This window comes from Podarcis muralis, chromosome 3 (genome assembly GCF_964188315.1).
Source record: "Podarcis muralis chromosome 3, rPodMur119.hap1.1, whole genome shotgun sequence".
Taxonomy (NCBI): Eukaryota; Metazoa; Chordata; class Lepidosauria; order Squamata; family Lacertidae; genus Podarcis; species Podarcis muralis.
Window position 1 is genome coordinate 119,583,121 of NC_135657.1, and position 21,354 is coordinate 119,604,474.

A 21,354-nucleotide genomic window follows, 5' to 3' on the forward strand; every position below is an offset into this window, starting at 1 on the left:
GGCTCTGCAATGTGGGCATAGGCAGTAGGGTTTTTTTCTTTAAAAAGGGATTGGTGCACATTATAAATATGTTGTTTTTGTATTCTACCATGGGGTGGAGAACCAGCAGTCCAAGAATCAAATCCAGCCTGGCATGGGTCCCAATTTTGCTTGTGAGACCATTTCCCCCAGCCACATCCATGTGCCCCACCACTGATGTTAGATGTGACATCAGATGTGGGACAGGTAGAGACGCATCTGGATTGGTGGGGAACTCACTTGCACAGCTGATCTCTGCAGAGAACCAGGTGGGATTCAGCCTGTCATAATACCGAGTGATTGACAAGTGGGGCTGGAGGAAGAAAGGTTCCCCACTCCTGTTGAGCAAGGAGTGTCATTTTACTCCACACTATATAGCAGGGGCGGGGAATTATTGCCCCTGCTCCTTGAAGGCCATGACTGACAAATGGTTAGAGCCACCCACCTGTCAATCACCTGATGAGTGAGAGAGAGAGAGAGAGAGAGCGCAAGAGAGCGCACATTTTACAAGAGACCTGGCAAGATACAATGATCAACATGGAAAGCCTCTTTTAAAGCACTCGTGGAAAACTTTGGAGGGGCCTGCAGATGTTCAGCTAACCCAGGTTTCTACCTGTCCCATGTTGGCAATCCAGATGTTGGACTACAACTCCCATCATCCCTGAGCATTGGCCAAAAGCACATAAGAATAGTCCTGCTATCCTATTACAAACTTATGAACAGATTGCTATGCAGACAATTAACACAGAGGCCTCATTTATCTCAACCGATTTAAGTGTGTGCTCAGAACAAGCTTCTTGTGGAGGAACCTTTAACAGCTGAAGTCAAAACCCCCAATGCATGGTGAAGATTTTCACGCACTTCTCTGGATCAGGATCAACTATGTTACATAATCAATTGGTATCAAAAGATAGCAGAATGAACTTTATGAGAAAAACACCTAATGTGAGCATTTGAGTGGTATGTAGGAAAGAAAGGTGCAACCACCTCAGCCATGGACATACATAAACACTTTTCATCCTCATTTTTCAGTCTATAAAGTGAACTGACAGTAATATGCTTCGCTGGACTTTTGTGAGGATGAATAAGATAAAACTTATAAAGCTGTTTCAACTATATAAATCAAATGTATTCCAGTATTTATTTGTTTAGTGCCATCAAAGTACAGGCATTTAACACAGTATAAAAAGTTTGTACAAAGGATTGCTTCTGAACTGGTTCACAAGTTCAAACAAAAACATAATCTTGCTATTCAGATCTTTCTAAACGCATATCCAGATCAAGCAGTTCCGATTTAGTTTGTGGTTTTAGAAATAGAACAACCTCTTTTTCTGTTAATCTAGTGAGTATCTTTTTGTATAATCATCAGCTTCCCCAGTTATGGCAGATGTCCTTTAAGGTTTTGTCCTAGTAAAAATGTTAGACACAGTCACACTCTACCAGCACTTATGGCAACCTTTCAAAACTTCAATTTATCCTTGTGTTGCAGTTGGATTAGATAAAATCACAATTTATTCTCAAGTTGATAATGTGATCTTACAGCTCAGAGGTGTTCGGCTAGTTCTTATAATTGCCCCCAAAATATAAATGATAAAGTTTCTGAAGAACAACAAAACTCTCTAGAAGTTGAGTAGGCTAGTTTGTAGGCCAGGTGGAAAAACAGTTGACCTCTGTACTCCATACTGAGGCATGCTCAAGAAAGCAACATATCATTAATCCAGAAAAATAGATTCCACTATGCCAAAGAACCCTGGGCAGTACCACATACCACCAAGTCTTCTTGACAAGTTTCACATATTAGTATGTGAGAGAATAAATATACCACCTGATTGAAGCAACAAGAGATTTCCACAAAATCTATCTTGGGGGTGTGGAGGAGGAACAGAAAAGCCAAGGGCCAAATGCTAAGGGCCCAAAAATTTCTACAAAACAGTACAGTGGTGCCTCGCAAGACGAAATTAATTCGTTCCGCAAGTCTCTTCGTCTTGCGAGTTTTTCGTCTTGCGATGCACGGTTTCCCATAGGAATGCATTGAAAATCAATTAATGCGTTCCTAGGGAAACCGCCTTCAGACCAGGTCCGGGGACAGTCTGTCCCCGGACCTCTTCTGAAGGCTGGGGGGGGGGGGGACAAGGGCTTTTCTTCCCACCCCCAGCATTTTAAAAAACCCCGGGACAGCGGAGGACTTCTCCGCTGTCCAGGGCGATCTTAAAATGCTGGCGGGCGGCATTTTAAAATCGCCCCGGGACAGCGGAGGACTTCTCCGCTGTCCGGGGCGATTTAAAAGCCCCTGGGAAGGCAGGCAGGGGGGACAAATACTTTTGCCCCCCGCCAGCCTTCAGAAGAGGTCCTGGACCTCTTCTGAAGGCGGGCGGGGGGCGAAAGTCTTTGCTCCCCCCCGCCTGCCTTCAAAAGCCCTCCGGGACAGGCAGGCAGGGGGGAGCAAAGACTGGACCTGGACCTCTTCTGAAGGCGGGCGGGGGGCAAAAGTCTTTGCTCCCCCCCCCCGCCTGCCTTCAAAAGCCGTCCGGGACAGCGGAGAAACACGCTGTGTTTCTCCGCTCTCCCAGGAAGGCAGGCAGGGGGGAGCAAAGACTTTCGCCCCCCGCCTGCCTTCAGAAGAGGTCCAGGAGCATCGTTCCGAAGCCGGGCGGCGGGGGCAGGTGTTCCCTCCCCGCCGCCCGGCTTCGGAGCATCGTTCCGAAGCCCGGCGGCGGCGGGAGGAGGTCCGAGGACAGTGGGGAAGACGCGCTGCGCTTCCCCGCTGTCCCGGATATTTCCCTATGGGCTGTCGTCTTGCGAAGCAAGCCCATAGGGAAATTCGTCTTGCGAAGCGCCTCCAAAACGGAAAACCCTTTCGTCTAGCGGGTTTTCCGTCTTGCGAGGCGTTCGTCTTGCGAGGTACCACTGTATTTCAAACACAATAGAATATTTTCCCAATGTGACTTAACTTCCTTATGCCAACAACCACTATGCCACAGCAGTGCCAGTGCCAGATCTGCATAGTGTAGTCATAATTCTAAGCATTCTCAGGTGCAATGTTGAAAGCAAAACAATACTAGCAGAAACATGACATAATATGGTAATACTGACAAGCTACAGTGTCAATTCTGTTATCATTCATTCCAACGTGAAGCATCAACACCCCATATTATCCATGCTTGGTAGGTAACAACCATGCAGTGACAGCAGATATGCCATGATGATGTCATGGAACCTCCTATAACAAATAAATCATGAGGGTAATTTCATGAAAATGTCAACCTACAGACTCATTTTTCATTTCTTCTTTGAGGTTATTAGCAAGCATTAAGAAACTGTGATTACATATTAACTGAAAAGTTTTTCACATGCAATATTTATTGTGACCAACATAACAACCCAATGATGCAACATAAATGTACTGTCAAGTATGTCATTTAAACCTCTTTTTAGGACTGTCATATTTTCTTCCCTGAGAATTTTATAATTATTTGAGGAGCAATCCTATGCACAAGAAACTTGAGTAAGCAAGTTCAGCTAGAGTAAAGTTATAACAGATCCAAACCCCATCCATCAGCAGGGCTGCTGCTGAAGCCTGGCAGAAGGAAAACAAGTCTTTCAGCACTGTATCCCAGGTTGCCAGATCATGCCACTTAGTTGAACAAGCTTAAGATTCATCTCAAGCCCCACTGCCTGGATTTGCTTCTGTTACATCCTCAGAGCACCCCTTTTGGCTGAGTCCCAGCTGTGCTGTGATGAGCAAGTTACACCACTGAATCTTCAGCTGAGTCAGGGTTGGGGAATTAAAGCTAACAGAGCTCCATTGCATCTAAGTTGCTGATCTCAGTGCATCCTTCATAGGGTTATCTATAATTCCCAGAAGAGCCCCCCAATTCTTGTTAGAGGCTCCCATTGTCCACTAAATGATGCTTACAACCACAAGCTCCAGAGCTTCACTCCGACTGCACTTCAATCCGCCTGCAAACCAAACACATCCTGCAACAATCTTCAAATAACATTTTTAAAACAACAACAGAAGAATAGTGCCATCCCCATGACAGTGAGCCTGTTGGATATGAAGCTTGAACCCAGAGGCAACTGAGAAGGTTCATGTACACAATGTGAATAATTCCATACACATGTGGTAGCAGGATGTCACATCAGAAACCTCTGTCAGGCCACTCAAAGCTGCACTTTACACCATCAAAACTAGAGGAAATAAGCTCAAAACCTTTAGAAAGAATCACCCAGAACAGAGCACAGGTAAAGGTGAAGGTAAGGTAAAGGACCCCTGGGCAGTTAAGTCCAGTCAAAAGCGACTATGGGGTGTGGTGCTCATCTCGCTTCAGACCAAGGGAGCCGGTGTTTGTCCGCAGACAGCTTTCCAGGTCATGTGGCCAGCAGGACTAAACTGCTTCTGGCGCAATGGGACATCGTGACGGAAACCAGAGGAAACACCTTTTACCTTCCCGCTGCAGCGGTACCTATTTATCTACTTGCACTGGCGTGCTTTCCAACTGCTAGGTTGGCAGAACCTGGGACAGAGCAACGTGAGCTCACCCCACCATACAGATTTGAACTGACGACTTTCTGATCAGCAAGCCCTAGGCTCAGTGGTTTATACCACAGTGCCACCCGCATGCACAAATAGTGATAGAACAACTGTAAGGCAATTCAAGCAGATTTGTGAGGTTTTCATTCACTCCCTTCCACTCATATTCCTTTATGGTAACATTAGCCTTCTATATTGGTTTTATGTGTTACTGTTTCAGAAATTGGATGCAGATGTAGTTGATCCGACCATATAATTGTAATTAACTGTATGTTGCCTCCTGAACAAGTGAGTCCTCCTCAAAATGCAGTGAAGGGGAACGGGTCATGGGAACACTTGATAGGTAGTATTAAAAACTACTTTGATGGTAAGCTAAAAGGCAAGAGCAGCATAAGCATTATGCAAGCATTGGACACTTCTTAAATATAATATCTGCAGAATTGTCTTAATTTTAGCATTGTTCTTGTTCAGGAGGCAACATTGTTCTTGTATGCTGCTAAAGAGATTTCAAAACCAAAATATCACCTGTTCATACTTGTCATAATACTCATCTTTCAAGCTATGCACAAGTAAATGTGCATAGCAGCAAATCAGAGTTCAGTTCTACTAACAGAAACTTGTAAAATAAATAAAAAATGTGTTATAGACACATGCAAGTCAAAATCATTGTTAGTGTAATGGTTTTATTTTACTCATCTTCCCCTCACAAGGAACATACATACTTAAAACAACACACAATAAATATTTCTGTGGGTAAGTAGATCCAACTATTTGCAATCTTAAAGAAGGAAAGGGTGCAATCCATGCTTGGCTTTTGGGCCCAGGAAGGTGTGGAAGGCTTAAAATATTGGGAGAGGAAACACACAACTACATCTCCCTCTCAGGTGCAAAACAGCTTCAACCCACCCTTATATCAAAATGTGGACAGGCTGTTCCCTGTACTTCCCCCTACCTCCCTCTGAAGCTTTTTATGTCCTCCTTGTCTCCTCACCCTTCACTCTGCCTAAGACCCAGCAGCCAGTCTTCTTCCATGCCATCAGGATAGTGCCTCACCCTTTTCCCTTCCCAGGTGGAGTTTGTGGGCAATATCGAATCAGGGCCGCCTCAGGATGTTTTGCTGCAGGAGGCAAAACAGAAAATGGCACAAACACGCACCTGCTGCCAGGTCCTCCTGCCTTATCCTCTGATGCCCCCCCCCGGCTCTTCCAATGCCCTTCCACCTTCTTCTCCTCGCAGCGGGGGCATCGGAAGAGCAGGCGGTGGGGGGAACCAGATAATAAGGCCGGCAACAAGTGCAGAAGGAAGTGGGCAGTGCACATCTCGGGGCCTGGCTATGCTGCCCCTCCCAACTGCCATCCTGAGATGACTGCATCCTCCAGTCTCATGGGAGGGCAGGTCCCAGTCCAAATGTCCTCAGCTTGATGGTGCCTGGAAGTGTGGATCAGGGCCTACTTAAAGGGCTAGATGCCAGCAAAGGATCAGCAAGTCCTGACCTTTGCTGTCACAGTTTACCAGGTTGCATCTATCTGCATGACACTCTCAAACAACTCTAAAAGGCTAGCAAGGCAGGCTTTCCCTTTGCCAGAAGTCATGCTAAATCAATCCTCAGTAAGGCTTGTTCCCCTATATGTTTAATGATTGTAGTTAAATACTAGTTTTTACCAATTCTCCTGGTACAGAAGTCCAATGTGCTGTAATTTACTGATCTCGTGTATCATTTCTTCTTATTTAAAAAGAAGGACTACCTTCCGGTCCTCTTGTAAGGAGGCCAAGTAGAGGTGAAATCAATTTTTCAGTTTTGAATTTAAGAGGGATATATTCAGTGTCACCTCTGAATTGTCATCCTACGCATGTGCCACCCTCAAGTAAGTGGGCATAGGATCACAACATTAGTTTTGTATATGCTTATTCAGAAGTATGCCTCATTGTGTTCAATGGGCACACTCTCAGGTACCTGGGATTGTAGCTTAAACAGTATTATTATTAACCATCACCATCTTACTTTTGACTTTGAATTTTTCAGTAAAAGTAATTGGGTTACAAGGGAAGGCTAAATATATTATTAGAGTTGAACAGATTTTAACTTTGGAAAGTACAGTTACAATTACAAGAAAATTCAATTCATTTTAATGGGGCTTGGATAAATGACACTGGTTGAGGGCTAGACTGTATATTAGTAATACTGTTCAAAATTCAACACTCTCTGTTAAGCAGTGGTAAGCTTAAGGAGATATCTGTTAAAGATCGGGGATAAAAAGCTAGGAATAGCTTTTAATGAGTTAAATACATTAAACATATTTCAAGGGAAAGCTGTTGATTAGAATGCTGAATCACACACTCTAGGTTTTCAACCTGTTCCCACTTCCCATGTTGCTAACAAGGATGTGAGCAGATGTTTTCTTTATATATTGTATGGATATTTATGTAGATAGGAATACAGACACATGCCACTATGGCCTCTGAGCAGTTTACGTCATTTGGTATCTAATCTAAACTAGTTGGTTATTTTACAGTTCCTGTCACTGTGCTGCACATTTTGAATTAAGTACTTTTACAGACAAATGTGTCATGCACAAAATTTAATGAATTTCTCTTTAACTACACTCCTGACTCAGCATAGGTCCAGTTCAAGGTTGCTTAATATATTGAACAATTAATTTTAAATGAGAACACAGCATATCATACATTTTACCTGACTGCATCCCTATTTGAATATAGCCATTTTCACCAAGAAGAATTTTAGCTGGGTCTTAAACTGTTTTTTTAAGCAAACAGAACCAGTTAACTTTGTACCTCTACATAATCACTTAACAATTGTTCAATTCTGTTGAAAGAACATTGCAAGAGCATGTCAAAATATTTTACCTGACAGACGTATTTGCTCTTCCATTTGCTCAGTACACACCGACTGTTTTGCATCAGTTCCTGGAGGACAACCAAAAATAGACAGTGTATAGATGGCTGTACACATTTCACTTGTAGATAAAGTGCTTCTGATTTTCAAGGAGAAGAGATTGCCTGACATGCTAAACAAAGATGCAACTGTTTTGGATAACCCACCAGACAAAAGAGCACTTATCTCCAGAAGGGATGATCTTTTATGAAAATTAAAGCTGTTGAAAGAGATCTGAAAAACTGGATTAATTGTTATTATGCTTAAAACTTTCTGAAAGGTACCTCTAGCTCCTTAAGTGTGTCTCGCAGCTTTTCCGGACGTTTGTTCTTAAGTATCCAAGGATAATCTCGAGCTAACAAAAAGAAAGTATGTATAAGATATTATCTACATATCCAAATATGTAAAATGCTGGATTTTACTTCATATTTTATTATTAAATACTGAATATTTTCTATCTTACAATAAATGTGTTTATAATTCTGACACAAGTTCCATAGACAAAATTTTATTAAATTAATCTGAATCACTCTGGTAGAGGTTCTGTCTTTTCCCAAAGGGAACACACATTTAAATAGCTATAAGCAGGTTCAATATCAAGTTAAGTGATATTATCAATAACTCCTTTCAAAATAGCGCAACCAAAATATTATTATTATTACATGTTAATGATAGAAGCCTTTGAGCCAAGATGGGCGAGCTGCATGGCTTAGATTTTAAAAGGAGCATACCGACAATGTATTGAAAAGTGTTCAATTAGCAATAAGCACACCTTGGATTAATCTGATTGGCTACAATACTGCCTACAATGGAACCAGGGGGACATGGGTTATTACTGGCTACAAACTCTATAATAGGGGTAGTAAGCCACTGGGCAAACAAGAATATTTTCTTGGCCCTCCAGCAATCTACTGAATGCAGCAGTGTTGGTGGAATTGGCAGCAGAGACCTCTACAAGCAGAGGGCAGCAAACCACACAGTTTCAACCCTAGTGGGGAACCACAGCACAACCTCTAAAGTCCACAGACCAGCAGAGTCCACCACTTCTGTCTTTGGGGGGAGTGCTGTGGAGGTGTTCAAATGAAGATTCCAGACCACTCACGGTCAGAAAGTAAGCTGATGACCCAGGAAAAGATTGCCAGAAAGAAGCAAGGGCAGAGAAAGAGAAGGGACGACAGTGTATGTATTGTGTGTCGAGTGCCTAGAGTATGTGTATTAACTCTGCTGGTAGTGTTCAACTGTGTGTGACTGTATGCACTTCTGACTGTGTTAAGGGTATAGTACTTTGCACTGCTGGTGTGTGCCTGCATAAGTGCTGTGCATGTCTGTGTGCCAGAGTAATAGATGACCACACCCACTTTTGATTTGGCCACACCCACTAGTGGCTGGCCATGAGACAATACTTTCCTTGGGCCAAAAAAATGCTTATCACCCCTGCTCTATAGCAATGGCTACCAAACTTCCCCCCCTATGGACCAGTTAAAAATTGCTGAGGGTCTTGGTGGACCACTTAACGTAAAGAATTTAGCATCATACTAAGGTGGTAATTTCATCAGGACAAGCATTTTGGCTTGCTAGATGAAACAATTCACCCTCTCCTCCACTCTCTGCTTGCTGTTCCAGGGGTTATTCCAACTCCCTAGGGCCAATTTTGGGGGGCACACAGAAGGAATGGTGAACTGAAAGCAGTATTGCACTATAATGTGAAGTAAAACCAAGGCTAAATGTTAGTTAGTTAGTTAGTTAGTTAGTTAGTTAGTTAGTTAGTTAGCTAGTTAGCTAGCTAGTTGATTTATATACCGCCTTTCATTTAAAGATCTGAGAAAGCATAGCGGTACTTGGAGCAAAACTGCAGCCACTTCTCTCCTCCACTGGTCCTGCTGCTACAGTGCTACCAAGAGTTAGGCCATGGTTTGCCTTAGGGTTACGTGTGGATCCAGGTTCAGGGTTTATTTTCTCTAAACTATGAGCATCAAGTCAGGAGCAAGCATTGGCTACAGCTTGTGGTTTGTCTGGAGTGAGACAAGCCACCAGGCCAGTTTCTCCTGTCTCCTCATTCTGCCCTGCTTGCATCCACTTTTACTAGAAGGAGATGAAGAGTAGAATAGATCAACACTGTATATAATTAACAACAAGAATAATTTGTGTGTGTTCCACCTTTATTTCAGGATTTTGTTTTATGACAAAGTGAGTTTCCCAGACACATATTGGTAAAAACAGCAAAAAGGGCTGCTGCCATGGGCTACGTTTAGACATCAAAGCATATAAACTGAAAAGTAATTAACACAGTCTAAACAATGAGAGTTTCACAGTTGTGTATTTTGTATCACATTTTTTGTGATTGTATTTTGTAGAATTTTAACTTTTTAAACTGCTTTCAGTTTTGTATTGGGCAGGTTATAAATTCAAATAAATTAAAACATAATATTTTAACTCTTTTTTTTTACAGTAATAAGGAAACTGAAAATAGGTCTTACATTCTGCTAACTGTTGTTTCTCATATAAGCAGCCAAAGTTCGCTTGTGGTTCTAAAAGAAGGGAAAAAAGAACAAAGTTCCAACAACCTTACCTTATCATTTATTGTCAGCAAAATGCTAATTATTACACATTTAGGAAAAGTACAGAGATCTGAAAGGTGGGGGAGTTCTAAAGTTCTCATTTCCTGGACAGATGTCTTTAAGTTTGAAGTGAAATAGACTTGAGCAATCCCAGCAGGTGGGTCAATATTATAAAGGATTGAATGTAATCAGATCGTGAAGTGAACTACAACTGAATCCAAACGAGAAGCGGAGTCAGGCTGCCACCAGAACTCTAGAAGGAGCGAGCATGTGATGCCCATACAAGCCACCACTTTAACCTGGACTCAAACATGAAGCAACTCCACCTTTTGGCCCATCATGAATCTTCTGGGATTAAAAGGATTAATCAGATAAAGAAAATTGATCATTCACTCTGAAATGTCTATTTCAAAATATCAGGTGAGGAGGATCCAGGAGGCCAAGACCAATGCACTCCTATGAATTTACAATGCCCTCTGCTGGAACTCCAATAAATAAAAACTAACTAGCATGCCCAGCATCAAATATTGCATTACATTTAAAACCTAATTTTATAAAATGAGGTTATGACTTTTGACATATATGTTGTCTTTGTTGATTCATTGCTTTAAACTAAGTGCTTTAAAATAATTTGAACCAATGGTTTAACTAATTTAACTGCAGAGAATTTCAGGTTCCACAACATAATTCATAAAAAATTCCTATACAGTACAGTACTTTCAAAATTCAGAAAGGTTAAATATATATTTATGTGTTTGTGTTTCAGTTTTGAGAGCTTGAAAAAAATATCAAGTGAGGAGTGTATATAATTTTTTCATGAGGTTTACACCTTACCTGCTTCCTTTTTGTCATAGTAATGATAGATTCCAATGTCTTGGTCTACATAAATAAGGAAATAAAAAACTGAATTATAATTCTGGCACTTGAAATTAGACATGTTTCTTGGGAGGGTGGGCACTATCTTATAAACAGAACTGGGAACCCATGCATGCAGTCGTACAAATACTTCCAGAAACACCCACTGAAAATATTTCAAAATGATTCGGGCCAGCACCACTTAAAGACCTTAATGGGAAACTGTCCAAAATAGATGGGTTTTGAGACTCCATCTGAAAGCCTTCCTATTGATTTACATATGGTTCTACAATTAGAGGGGAGTTCTAAAACCCAGGGAGTGGGGGAATAACTGAAAAGTTATTTGATGCACAAGAAGGTAGAGGAAGCAGGACCATTCCATTGACACTCCTTGAGGACCAGCTCTATTGGCCCTTCCATCACTCAACTGTCACCTGGCTGCAGACATTCCATCAGGCTGCAGCAGAGAGGAAGAGAAGAAGGCAGCTGGGCCATTCCATCAGCTCTGCTGAGAAGCCAGCTACATTTGGTGCCTCTTCTCCTTGAGCTGCTTCTAGCCCAGCTGGTTGTCACACGCAATTTTTTTAACTTTAAGAATCAGTGGCTGAATTTGCTTTTTCTCTGTTTACTTACCAATAGCTTTTTTCTTTTTCTCTTTTATCTTTTAGATTGGCAGTCTTTAGGCAATGGCTGTCCTTGTTCTTATTGATTTTATGTAAGCCACTATAGGAGACCTTCCAGGTGGAGAGCAGTACAGAATGCTTTACATAAATAGACAGATAGAGTCCACTAGGCTAGTTGATCTTACAAGCAAGCCTACAAATAGGGCCTACAAAGATGCACTTAAAGCTTGGGCAATTCATACTGGTGCCTAGGAAATTTTTCAGATGAACTAGACCCAAACTGGGGCAGGTGAAAGGAACTTCTAATTCTTGAGCTGGATGCAATCCACCGGGGTTCAGTCCATGGCCACTCTATTTCCCCCACATAGTGGGGGTGTTGCTGGAAGAATGGATTGTTTCCTTTCTCCCCTGGCATTTCTGTGTTGCACACTAAGAAATGCAGTCTTTCTCAGCATCCAGCATAAAAGGCATGTGAACTGCCAATGAATGAAGAGATCACTCTGATTCTCCACCAGAAGCATGCTATATTTATGTCCTGAAAGCTGAGAAAGCGAAGCCTCTCTCTGGCTCCAAACTGGAACCACAGGCAGAAAGAGATTGCACTGAGCAGTGGGGAAGAAGAGACACGGCTGATAAGCAGAACTATAAAAAACCCCTATTCTTCCCCACTGCTCAGCTGTTCGGTCAGCAAGCAGTGAGTAATAGGCGGGGTGGGGTGGGGTGGGGGGGGTCACACAAAATAGGTTTTAAAACTTTTATAAAATTCAGTTTTATGTGGACTTTGATGGCATACAGATTGGTATGCCAGAGGCAACCTAAGATGGTAAAGGTACTCCTGGATACCAACACTACCTGCACCTTCTGAATTTAAGGAAAGCCCCAAGATGCAAACTTGGTCCTTTGGGGGAGTCCTCCATCCAAGATCAGTTGCACCCTTCCATCCAATTCAGCAGGTTTTCCTACCCACAGTACTTCTGTTGTATATGGATTTAACTTCAGCTTCACTCTCATCTACCTCAAAACAACCTCCAGTTTAGGAGGTTCCTTAGCCTTCTTGAGACTTTAAGATGGAAAGGACACATACAAACTGCTTGTCATCCTTACAATGGTGGCACTGTAGTCCAAAACCCCCAAATGATTTCATATCAGCTGTTTCATTTAAGGTAACCTAGAAGGATAGCATAGCTTGATGATACTGAAAACTGCTGAGACATCTAGAAGAATCCATAGGATTGCCACCTTTGCAAGCCTCTTTCACCAGTTACTAGATGGGTGACAACTTCACATGTTGTAAAACACTGAGATGTTCTCTATTTTGAAACAATAAGGAAATTATTTTACAGAGACAGGTATAGAAATTATTATACAGAGACATTGTTCTTTCAAATTATCTTTTTTATCTTGAAAGTTGCTCTGAAATCAGTACAGTTAGTGGTTTTTGTTTATACATGAGAGGAGTTGTGACAGTGGATGGAGAGCAAAGGGCAGGCTTTTGTATTACGTATGTTCTGAAAAACATGAACAAAATACTACATGTTAATTTCTGAATATTGCTAAAGCTGGCAAAATGGTAACATCTGCTTTACCTTGAACATGCAAGGTGCTCTTCAAAGACCATAGGTGCATTTCAGAGAGAAAGACAGTCATCTGAAGCAGCTGACGATTAATTCTAGAAGAAGAAGAAGAAGATATTGAATTTGATTGTCCATTAAGCTGAAAAAAGAACACTTATAAAGACTAAGAGCAGCAAGTATCACAATTTTTAATTCTTTCACAACCAAAAGCAACTAGTAGGGAATTCATAGACTATGTTTATGCCTACTTTCCAAATGTTATTCCTCCGATAGCAAGGTTTGTTAGCCCCAAATGCTTGCACACAACGTGAGTATACCAGCATGTTCAGATACTACCAAAAGAGGAGCAAAAAAAATGTATCTGCATAAAAGCTTAGCAGTTTACTTTTCAAGGAGGTAATCAGTTTTGATGGTAAGAGGAAAAAAGAGGCTGAGCAAAGGAATAGCAAATCGTTGTTTTTAAAAGATACCAGAAGAGTAATGAAGGGAGCCTAGATAGAAAGAACAGGTAAGTAGATGCAAGGGAAGGAAGACATATTATATTTAAACTTGAAGTTAAATAAAATACAGGGGGGGTGAGAAAGGGGGCCAGTGTAGAGAGCAGAAAAGGGAAGGAACACAGGCATAGTAACAAATGGAACAGAACAGTGAAATAATTCAAACAAGAACAAAGAGGTTTGGGAGAAAAGGAAAAAAGGCAAATAATGTTTTAGTTGCCTCAAAAGAGAAAACAGGCAAATTTGTTGTTGTTACTTCCTGCCCTTCACCCAAAGGGTTCCAGGGCAGGTTCCGAGAATTTAAAACATGTATTTTAAACATCTGATATTACAAACATGGACACAAGATTGCAAACTTGTGCAGTAAATAAGTTAAATAGAAAGAAAAAGTGAGAGAAAGAAGAGAAGGAGAACAGAAACTTGGGTTTATTGGAATTCATTTAACAGATTAGAGGAAGGAAGGAAGGAAGGAAGGAAGGAAGGAAGGAAGGAAGGAAGACATCAAAAATCCTATTTAAGTACAAACTGTGTTCACACAGAGCTGAAGGGCAGCAGCATCCTAACTTCATATCCATATTTATGATCCCGCTCTGCTCTTCCTGTCTTCACTATACGTTTATGCTTTCTCAAACATGCTAAATAGTGTCCTATTCATCAGTGAAGATGCAGTCCTCACGTCCTAAGTGGTTTTCTCTCTAAATGGGGCTCTGGAAGTAGCCCTGCCAGGATAAGGCGGTTTGGGGAAGAACTGAACTTACTTTTGAACCACTGTGCTCAGTTAATGCTTTCCCTCTTAAATTCAAGTTGCTAGAATGACTCATTAAAAGGTAGAGAGTTGTTTGTTGCTCTGAAAATTCATCAACTCAAAAGACAAAAATATATTCAAATTCTTTTTGTTTAAAACTATGGCATGCAAGCCAAAGATAACCATGTGGTGGCAAAGTGAGGGCTTTGTGAAGATTTTAAATGTGTGTCAGTATTATCCTTATAAATGTGCCTTTTAACACCAACTCACTGATGGATATAAAACTAAAAATATTCTATATTGATTTGAAAGTCACACCGAAGCGCATATTGTCAAAAAGGCCTAACTATGGCTTGTATAATAATCGCTGAAAAGAAATACATTATCAGATAACCAAAGAATAGTGGCATGAAAATCACACACTGTAAACTTATTTCCATTTGCTGAGAAGTTGTTTCATGCTCCACTGAATTAATTCTTCACATTTTTAAGAAGTCTGGAAATAAGTCCTATCTTTTGCAATTATAAGTGGTCATGTTATAGCTACAGAGCTTTCAATTTTAAGACATTTACATGTGTAACAGTACCAAAATTATATCAGGTGGTTAGTCCTTTCTTCTGGGCAAACATGAGAAATAGAAAATGCTTTATTTAACTAAGGCTTCAATTTTCATGTACTGAATAGATTCCATGTCCTTAGGTCTTTAAGTAAAATATCAAATATCATGAGCTCTGCAATGAAATTGTTGGGAGACACCATAGTCCAGCTTTTATAGACATCCACTCATGCAGTCACAACTTTTAAAAGCATTAATTTACCTCAACAATATTCAACCACTATTTTTATTAGACACTTATTAGACTACCTATCCAGGCCTTAAGGTTAAGTTGTTGAAAACAAGGGACAAGATATTTTTGATGTTGGCTTTCTTTGGGAGCTCGGTCAAATCCCTGCTCTGCCAGCCTCTATAATAATAATATTATAATAATTTATTATTTATACCCCACCCATCTGGCTGGGTTTCCCCAGCCACTCTGGGCGGCTTCCAACTGAATATTAAAAACAGTACAGCCTCTAGACATGGAATCAAGACTTTTTTTTATTCTACAGTGTTTCAAGACTGATACCTTGTGGGGGTGTATGGTGTGTGTTAATGCAGAAAATCCCAGAGCAGCTCACAAATCTCACTCTCAAATACGTAACCAACTGAAACCATAAAACCATCTTCGACCTAAAAACTGAAGCAATTTAAAACAAACCCACAGACTTTTACAGTTACACAAAATCAGTCTAATTATACACACAGTCAGGCAACTAAAATAACCCAATGAAAGGAAAGACATCCTCAATATCATAGAGTCAAAGAGTTGGAAGGGACCCCAGGGTCATCTAGTCTAACCCCCTGAAATGCAGGAATCTCAGCTAAAGCATCCATGACAGATGGCCATCCAACTTCTGCTTTAAAATCTCCAAGGAAGGAGAGTCGACAACCTCCCAAGGCAGTCTGGTCCACGGTTGAACAGTTTTTACTGTCAGAAAGTTTTTCCTGATGTTAGTCAGAATCTCCTTTCTTGTACCTTGAAGCCACTGGTTTAAGTCCTATCCTCCAGGCCAGGAGAAAACAAGCTTGCTCCGTCTTCCACGCGACAGCCCTTGAGATATCTGAAGATGGCTATCATATATCTCAGTCTCCTCTTTTCCAAACAATTCCCTCAACCGATCCTCGTAAGGCTTGGTTTCCAGAACCTTGATCATCTTGCTTGCCCTCCTCTGTACATGTTCTAGCTTGTCAACATCTTTTCCCCAGGAAAAGTTGAGGAATCATTAATGGGTACTCTTTGAGTTCAGTCAGTCAACCAGCTACAAATCCATCCAACAGTTCCCTCATTCAACCCACATTTTACGAGCTTCCTCGTGAGAATATCATGGGGGGCTTGGTGAAAATCAAGATACACTATGTCTACTGCATTCCCCTAATCCACTGAACTTGTATCTCCATCAAAAAAAGAAATCAGATTGGTCTGGTATGACTTATTTTTGAGAAACCCATGCTGGGTCTTAGTAATCACAGCGTGCTTTTCTAAGTAATCACAGACCAACTGTTGAATTATCTGTTCAATATCAAAGTATTGCCATTATGCAGATCGCTGAAGAATTGATGCTTTTGAATTATGGTGCTGAAAGAGACTCTTGAGAGTCCCATGGACTGCAAGAAGAACAAACCTATCCATTCTTAAGGAAATCAGCCCTGAGTGCTCACTGGAAGGACATATCATGAAGCTGAGGCTCCAATACTTTGGCCACCTCATGAGAAGAGAAGACTCCCTGGAAAAGACCCTGATGTTGGGAAAGATGGAGGGCAGAAGAAGGGGACGACAGAGGACGAGATGGTTGGACAGTGTTCTCAAAGCTACCAGCATGAGTTTGAACAAACTGCGGGAGGCAGTGGAAGACAGGAGTGCCTGGCGTGCTCTGGTCCATGGGGTCACGAAGAGTCGGACACGACTAAACGACTAAACAACAACAAAATTCACCACCTCCCAGCCCCACACAGAATAAAAGTAAAACACACATGCAGCACTCAAAGAAATCATAGGAACAACAATGTTTTGATGCTATTCCCCCTTTTTTTCCACACACCCAGCCTGCAACTCACCCAGGCTCATAATTTCCTCATAGTAAGTGCTTCATAGCCAGAAACATTACCTAAATTCCAGCTACTAGAAATCCAGAACTATCACCCTGACAACAGTTCCTTCCAGCTCTCAACCGAGAAGCTTCTTCTTGAAATGAAAGGTGGCATATAAATTATTTTTTAAAATAATAGTATTACTTCTGCACATACACACATGGCTAATTGATGTTTCAGCAGCTGGCTTTTTGCTCTACTGGTCCTCTCACTCGACAGGTACTTTTTGAAAGAGCTGAGGTGGCCAGCAACCTCTGGCAGCAGAGGAGCTAGATGTTCTCAAGTTGTCCTCTTTGCTCTGGTAATCTTTGTGCCCCTCACACTGCTGCCACCAAAGTGGCAGAGACTCCATCCCTAAAAACAGCACCTGGTACAGGTGAGAACCAGAGAGAGATATCCTGTCTCAAAGGGATGCAGATTACTGGATGTGAAAGAAAGAGGTATTTGTGACAAAGGAACAGCCATGCTGATTGCAATCTTTCTATAAAAAAAATTATACACACATAAACTATATATATATAGTTCTGGCTAGGATGAAAGGGGCTGTGGGGACACCAATAATCCTGTGTGCAACTCTTCCCAAAAACCACATGGGCAAAAAATGATGGCCCTGGCCCTCAGAGGTGTATGGAAATAAGATTCTGGCCTGCCAACTGGATCTCACCCTCCACTTGGGGCATGGCTACTTGGGGGATCCCCATTCCTGCATTGAATAACTTGAAGCGGGCTTATATCTCCCTGATTTGTCTACTATTGAACAAGGTATTGTTTCCTATCTCTATCACTGATAAAAGCTATGACTTTCAAAACAGCTTAACTGAAGTAAGTGGTATTAAGATTAAACAGAGGAACAGAATAACTTAAGGCAATGCTATTTGTTAAACCCGGGTGGCACTGTGGGTTAAACCACAGAGCCTAGGACTTGCCGATCAGAAGGTCGGCGGTTCGAATCCCCACGACGGGGTGAGCTCCTGTTGCTCAGTCCCTGCTCCTGCCAACCTAGCAGTTCGAAAGCACGTCAAAGTGCAAGTAGATAAATAGGTACCGCTCCGGCGGGAAGGTAAACGGCGTTTCCGTGCGCTGCTCTGGTTCGCCAGAAGCGGCTTAGTCATGCTGGCCACATTGGCTCCCTCGGCCAATAAAGCGAGATGAGCGCTGCAACCCCAGAGTCGGCCACGACTGGACCTAATGGTCAGGGGTCCCTTTACCTTACCTTTTTATTTGTTAAAGAGGATACATATAGTTTATATATCAATTTTACCTGTGACAACATTGATGAAGGCTGGCACTCAGTGTTCAACTGATGCTGGAAGTTAGCTTACAAACCTTAGAAATGTTTATCAAAAAGGATATGCAACGTGATCAAAGTACAAATTGTTAGATTCTGAAGAGGATTAAAAGTTTTACATTCATATTTTACTAGAGAATTATTTATTATTTATTTAACTTATTAGTCATTTAGTCTAAGCAACTTACAAAAGATTAAAGCCAAATGCATAGTATAAAAATAAACAGAAAACATTACAATAAAAAACATCACAAACACCGTAAGGCCTGTGTCGCTTATTTGATAGCAGATGAGTGATCCAAACTAAAGATATCTCTTGACACTTGACACAGGATAACTATATGAATCTGAACTGCCAACTCTTTTAAGAACATTATTTCAATAAGTTATAAATTAAAGTGTTGAGAATCATACAGTTTTAAGACATTATTTACTACAGAAAAGATAAAACTATTTTAAATATGAATGAGAATTAATTAAAGAGAAACCATTTCTAAAAATTCACAAAAATTGTAAGAATAATCCACTTCAATTAAACACTACGTTTCTATTTCTGCCTTTCTGTTCTTTTCTGATCTTCAAACAGAATTGCATTAGGAAAAACACTTTATTTTCAGATATGCCCACCTCCATTGAAGGAAAGAAAAGAACCATCAGCGTTTACATTCTAATAATTCAAGATTGCTCCCCTACTTGTTTAGGTTTATTGTGTGTCCTTGTGCAGATAGGGAGGACAAAATGACTTTGAAGAAACATATGCTCTTGTTCAAACATTTCCGTAATCACATTTAAAATAATTAAGTACCAAAAATAAAGCATTTGCATAAGTGTAAATGTTATAATTTTAATACATTAATTTTAATATGCACCTTTTCTTAGCAGCTCAAGACAGACTCCTTCCATCTGAACATGAAAACATGAATATGAAAACATTCCTAGTCTACACAAATATTTGGCTCTGATCATTGCTCACTAAGCACATATATGATTGCAGGGATTTGTGTGTCTACAGCCCACATGTGAAGGCTCATTTCGAAGTGATGGAGTCCACATGTGCTGGCCTGACCATGTGGAAAGTCTCCAGGAGTTTGGAATACTTCCGAGGCAAGAGACGTATAACATGATGTAACTTCTAACACGTGAAATGGGTTAAACGGCCTAGCTTTCTCTATACAGAGAGATGTAGAAGCCAGCTCCTCCATACTAGTGATGCTTTGGTATGAAGAAAGAGCATAATTTTATAATGCCACTCATCAATATATTAACCTTTGGGGAGGGGTGTTCCTACAATCAAGTGGTATATATTTTAATGAATGAATATAATAGCAAACCTATAATGGCTGCTTACACACAATCCCCATAAAGTTGTCAGGCTATAAAGAACATGGCACCTTAATTTATCACTCCTGGTTGAGGTAAATGAGTGATGTTTAAAGATCTCTTAAATTAAAGTTGTTAGAAATTAAAGTTCAATACCCTCTTATACCTAATAAGGGGAACATAAGTTTCCCTCATATATGCTGGGTTTGTAAAGTAACATCTAGCTATGTCATTTGCTCTTGGTGCTTGTTTCAGCACTTCCTCCTTTTATAATTTTCTATTTTAACTAGAAAATGACAGAATATTCTGGGTTTCACTTTTTCTTTGTCTTGTTTTCCGAACTGGTATTATAGTTACAGCAGTTCATTATTCTATCACGAAAATCTTGATCAGACACCTGAGTTTTCAAATAAATAGAACACCTGTAATCTTACCACCCCAGGCATCTATTACCACATTTATTAGATTATACCTTTACCATTTGTTTGTATGACTGAAATAATTAGTTCAATTTCCATCATTAGGTCTCTTGATGGACTGATAGCGGTCACTCTTAGGAAGTCTGGCTTTCTGCCACCTTGTAAGACCAGGCCTCTAACAATGAATTTGTGTCTATAAAGAATACTCTTAGAATATTTATTATCCAATTAACACTTTTCCAATTAAGTAAAAGTCAGGAATAGCTTCCTAAGCTAACCTGTTCTTCCTGTTGTCTGCATATTCTAACATTTTAATTTGCAGCTCAGGAGGGAGTCATACACCTTACCACCAGTTGTCTGTGTAAAAACATTACAGTATTTAGTAGAAAAATATATTGTAGAATTTACTAGCTTAATTAAGCATTATCTGCATTTGTGAACCACATTATACTGAGGTACCATTTGGGCCAGAGCCCCATTCTGCATGGGAATATTAAAATTTAAGCTGGGGTTCTACAGAAAATCTTTCATGGTTTAATACTAAAGCCAAAAGAAATAGAAAAGCAATCACAGTCTATGTTTCTTTCAGACAGTCTGGAGGCAGAAACACACAAAAATGCACTTAGCTTATGTCATTATCTAGCCCTTTAGCATCATTTTAAAAGCTTATAATTAAGAACCATCTTCAGTAGAAGGCAATTCTTTCCAAAAGAACATGTTTTAAACTGTATTTTTTTTAACTCAAAGATACCAAACATATTTCTATCCTTTACGATGTAAAGTACTTGCCAGTCATTTAGACCTCTCATACCAAACAGAGTCAAACTTGAAGTACTACACTGAACTACAACAAACTGAGTTTTCCTGTATGCATTTCTAGGTAAGATTCTACCACTTTTATTCGTAATGGGGGAGTGCAACGTAAGAGAAAAAACTCTCCATATTACTAGATCTGTTGATCAAACCAAAGAACTGAATAAAGCACCACTATATTTACTAGTAAAACAGAACTCTCTCCAATACATATATCTGGTTAGCTACCTTGTTTACAAATTTGCAGTATATCAAACTGTGCAGTAATGTTTAATTTCTACATATTCATATAATTTTGACCATTTATGTAAATGGTATTCACAGAAAAAAGGATTAAATGTATTTCCGGAGTGCTGCTACAAAGCACAATTCGTCTATGTGGTAACAGGTACAAAAGACTTAAGACTGGAGTCCAAGAAGCAAGATAGGTCATTGATACAGAAGCACCCTCTAATGGATGCAAAGTGGCCTACATGCTAGAACAACCTACAAAGCTTTATAGTCATGAAGAAAGCTGAAAAGTACGT

The 21,354-nt window shown here is 40.5% G+C and overlaps 1 protein-coding gene across 4 annotated transcripts in view; it reads right to left on the reverse strand.

Moving 5' to 3' along the window:
- WDPCP (WD repeat containing planar cell polarity effector) overlaps positions 1-21,354 on the reverse strand; it is a 182,099-nt gene that overhangs the window by 125,620 nt on the left and 35,125 nt on the right. For all 4 annotated transcript variants that reach the window (XM_077926584.1, XM_077926583.1, XM_077926582.1 and 1 more), the window contains exons 2-6: positions 13,068-13,150; positions 10,838-10,882; positions 9,923-9,973; positions 7,730-7,800; positions 7,418-7,477 (exon numbers count right to left, since the gene is read on the reverse strand). In XM_077926584.1, the coding sequence (XP_077782710.1) occupies positions 7,418-7,477; positions 7,730-7,800; positions 9,923-9,973; positions 10,838-10,882; positions 13,068-13,128 (288 nt within the window). In that variant the 5' untranslated portion in view covers positions 13,129-13,150. The remainder of the gene's footprint in view (positions 1-7,417; positions 7,478-7,729; positions 7,801-9,922; positions 9,974-10,837; positions 10,883-13,067; positions 13,151-21,354) is intronic.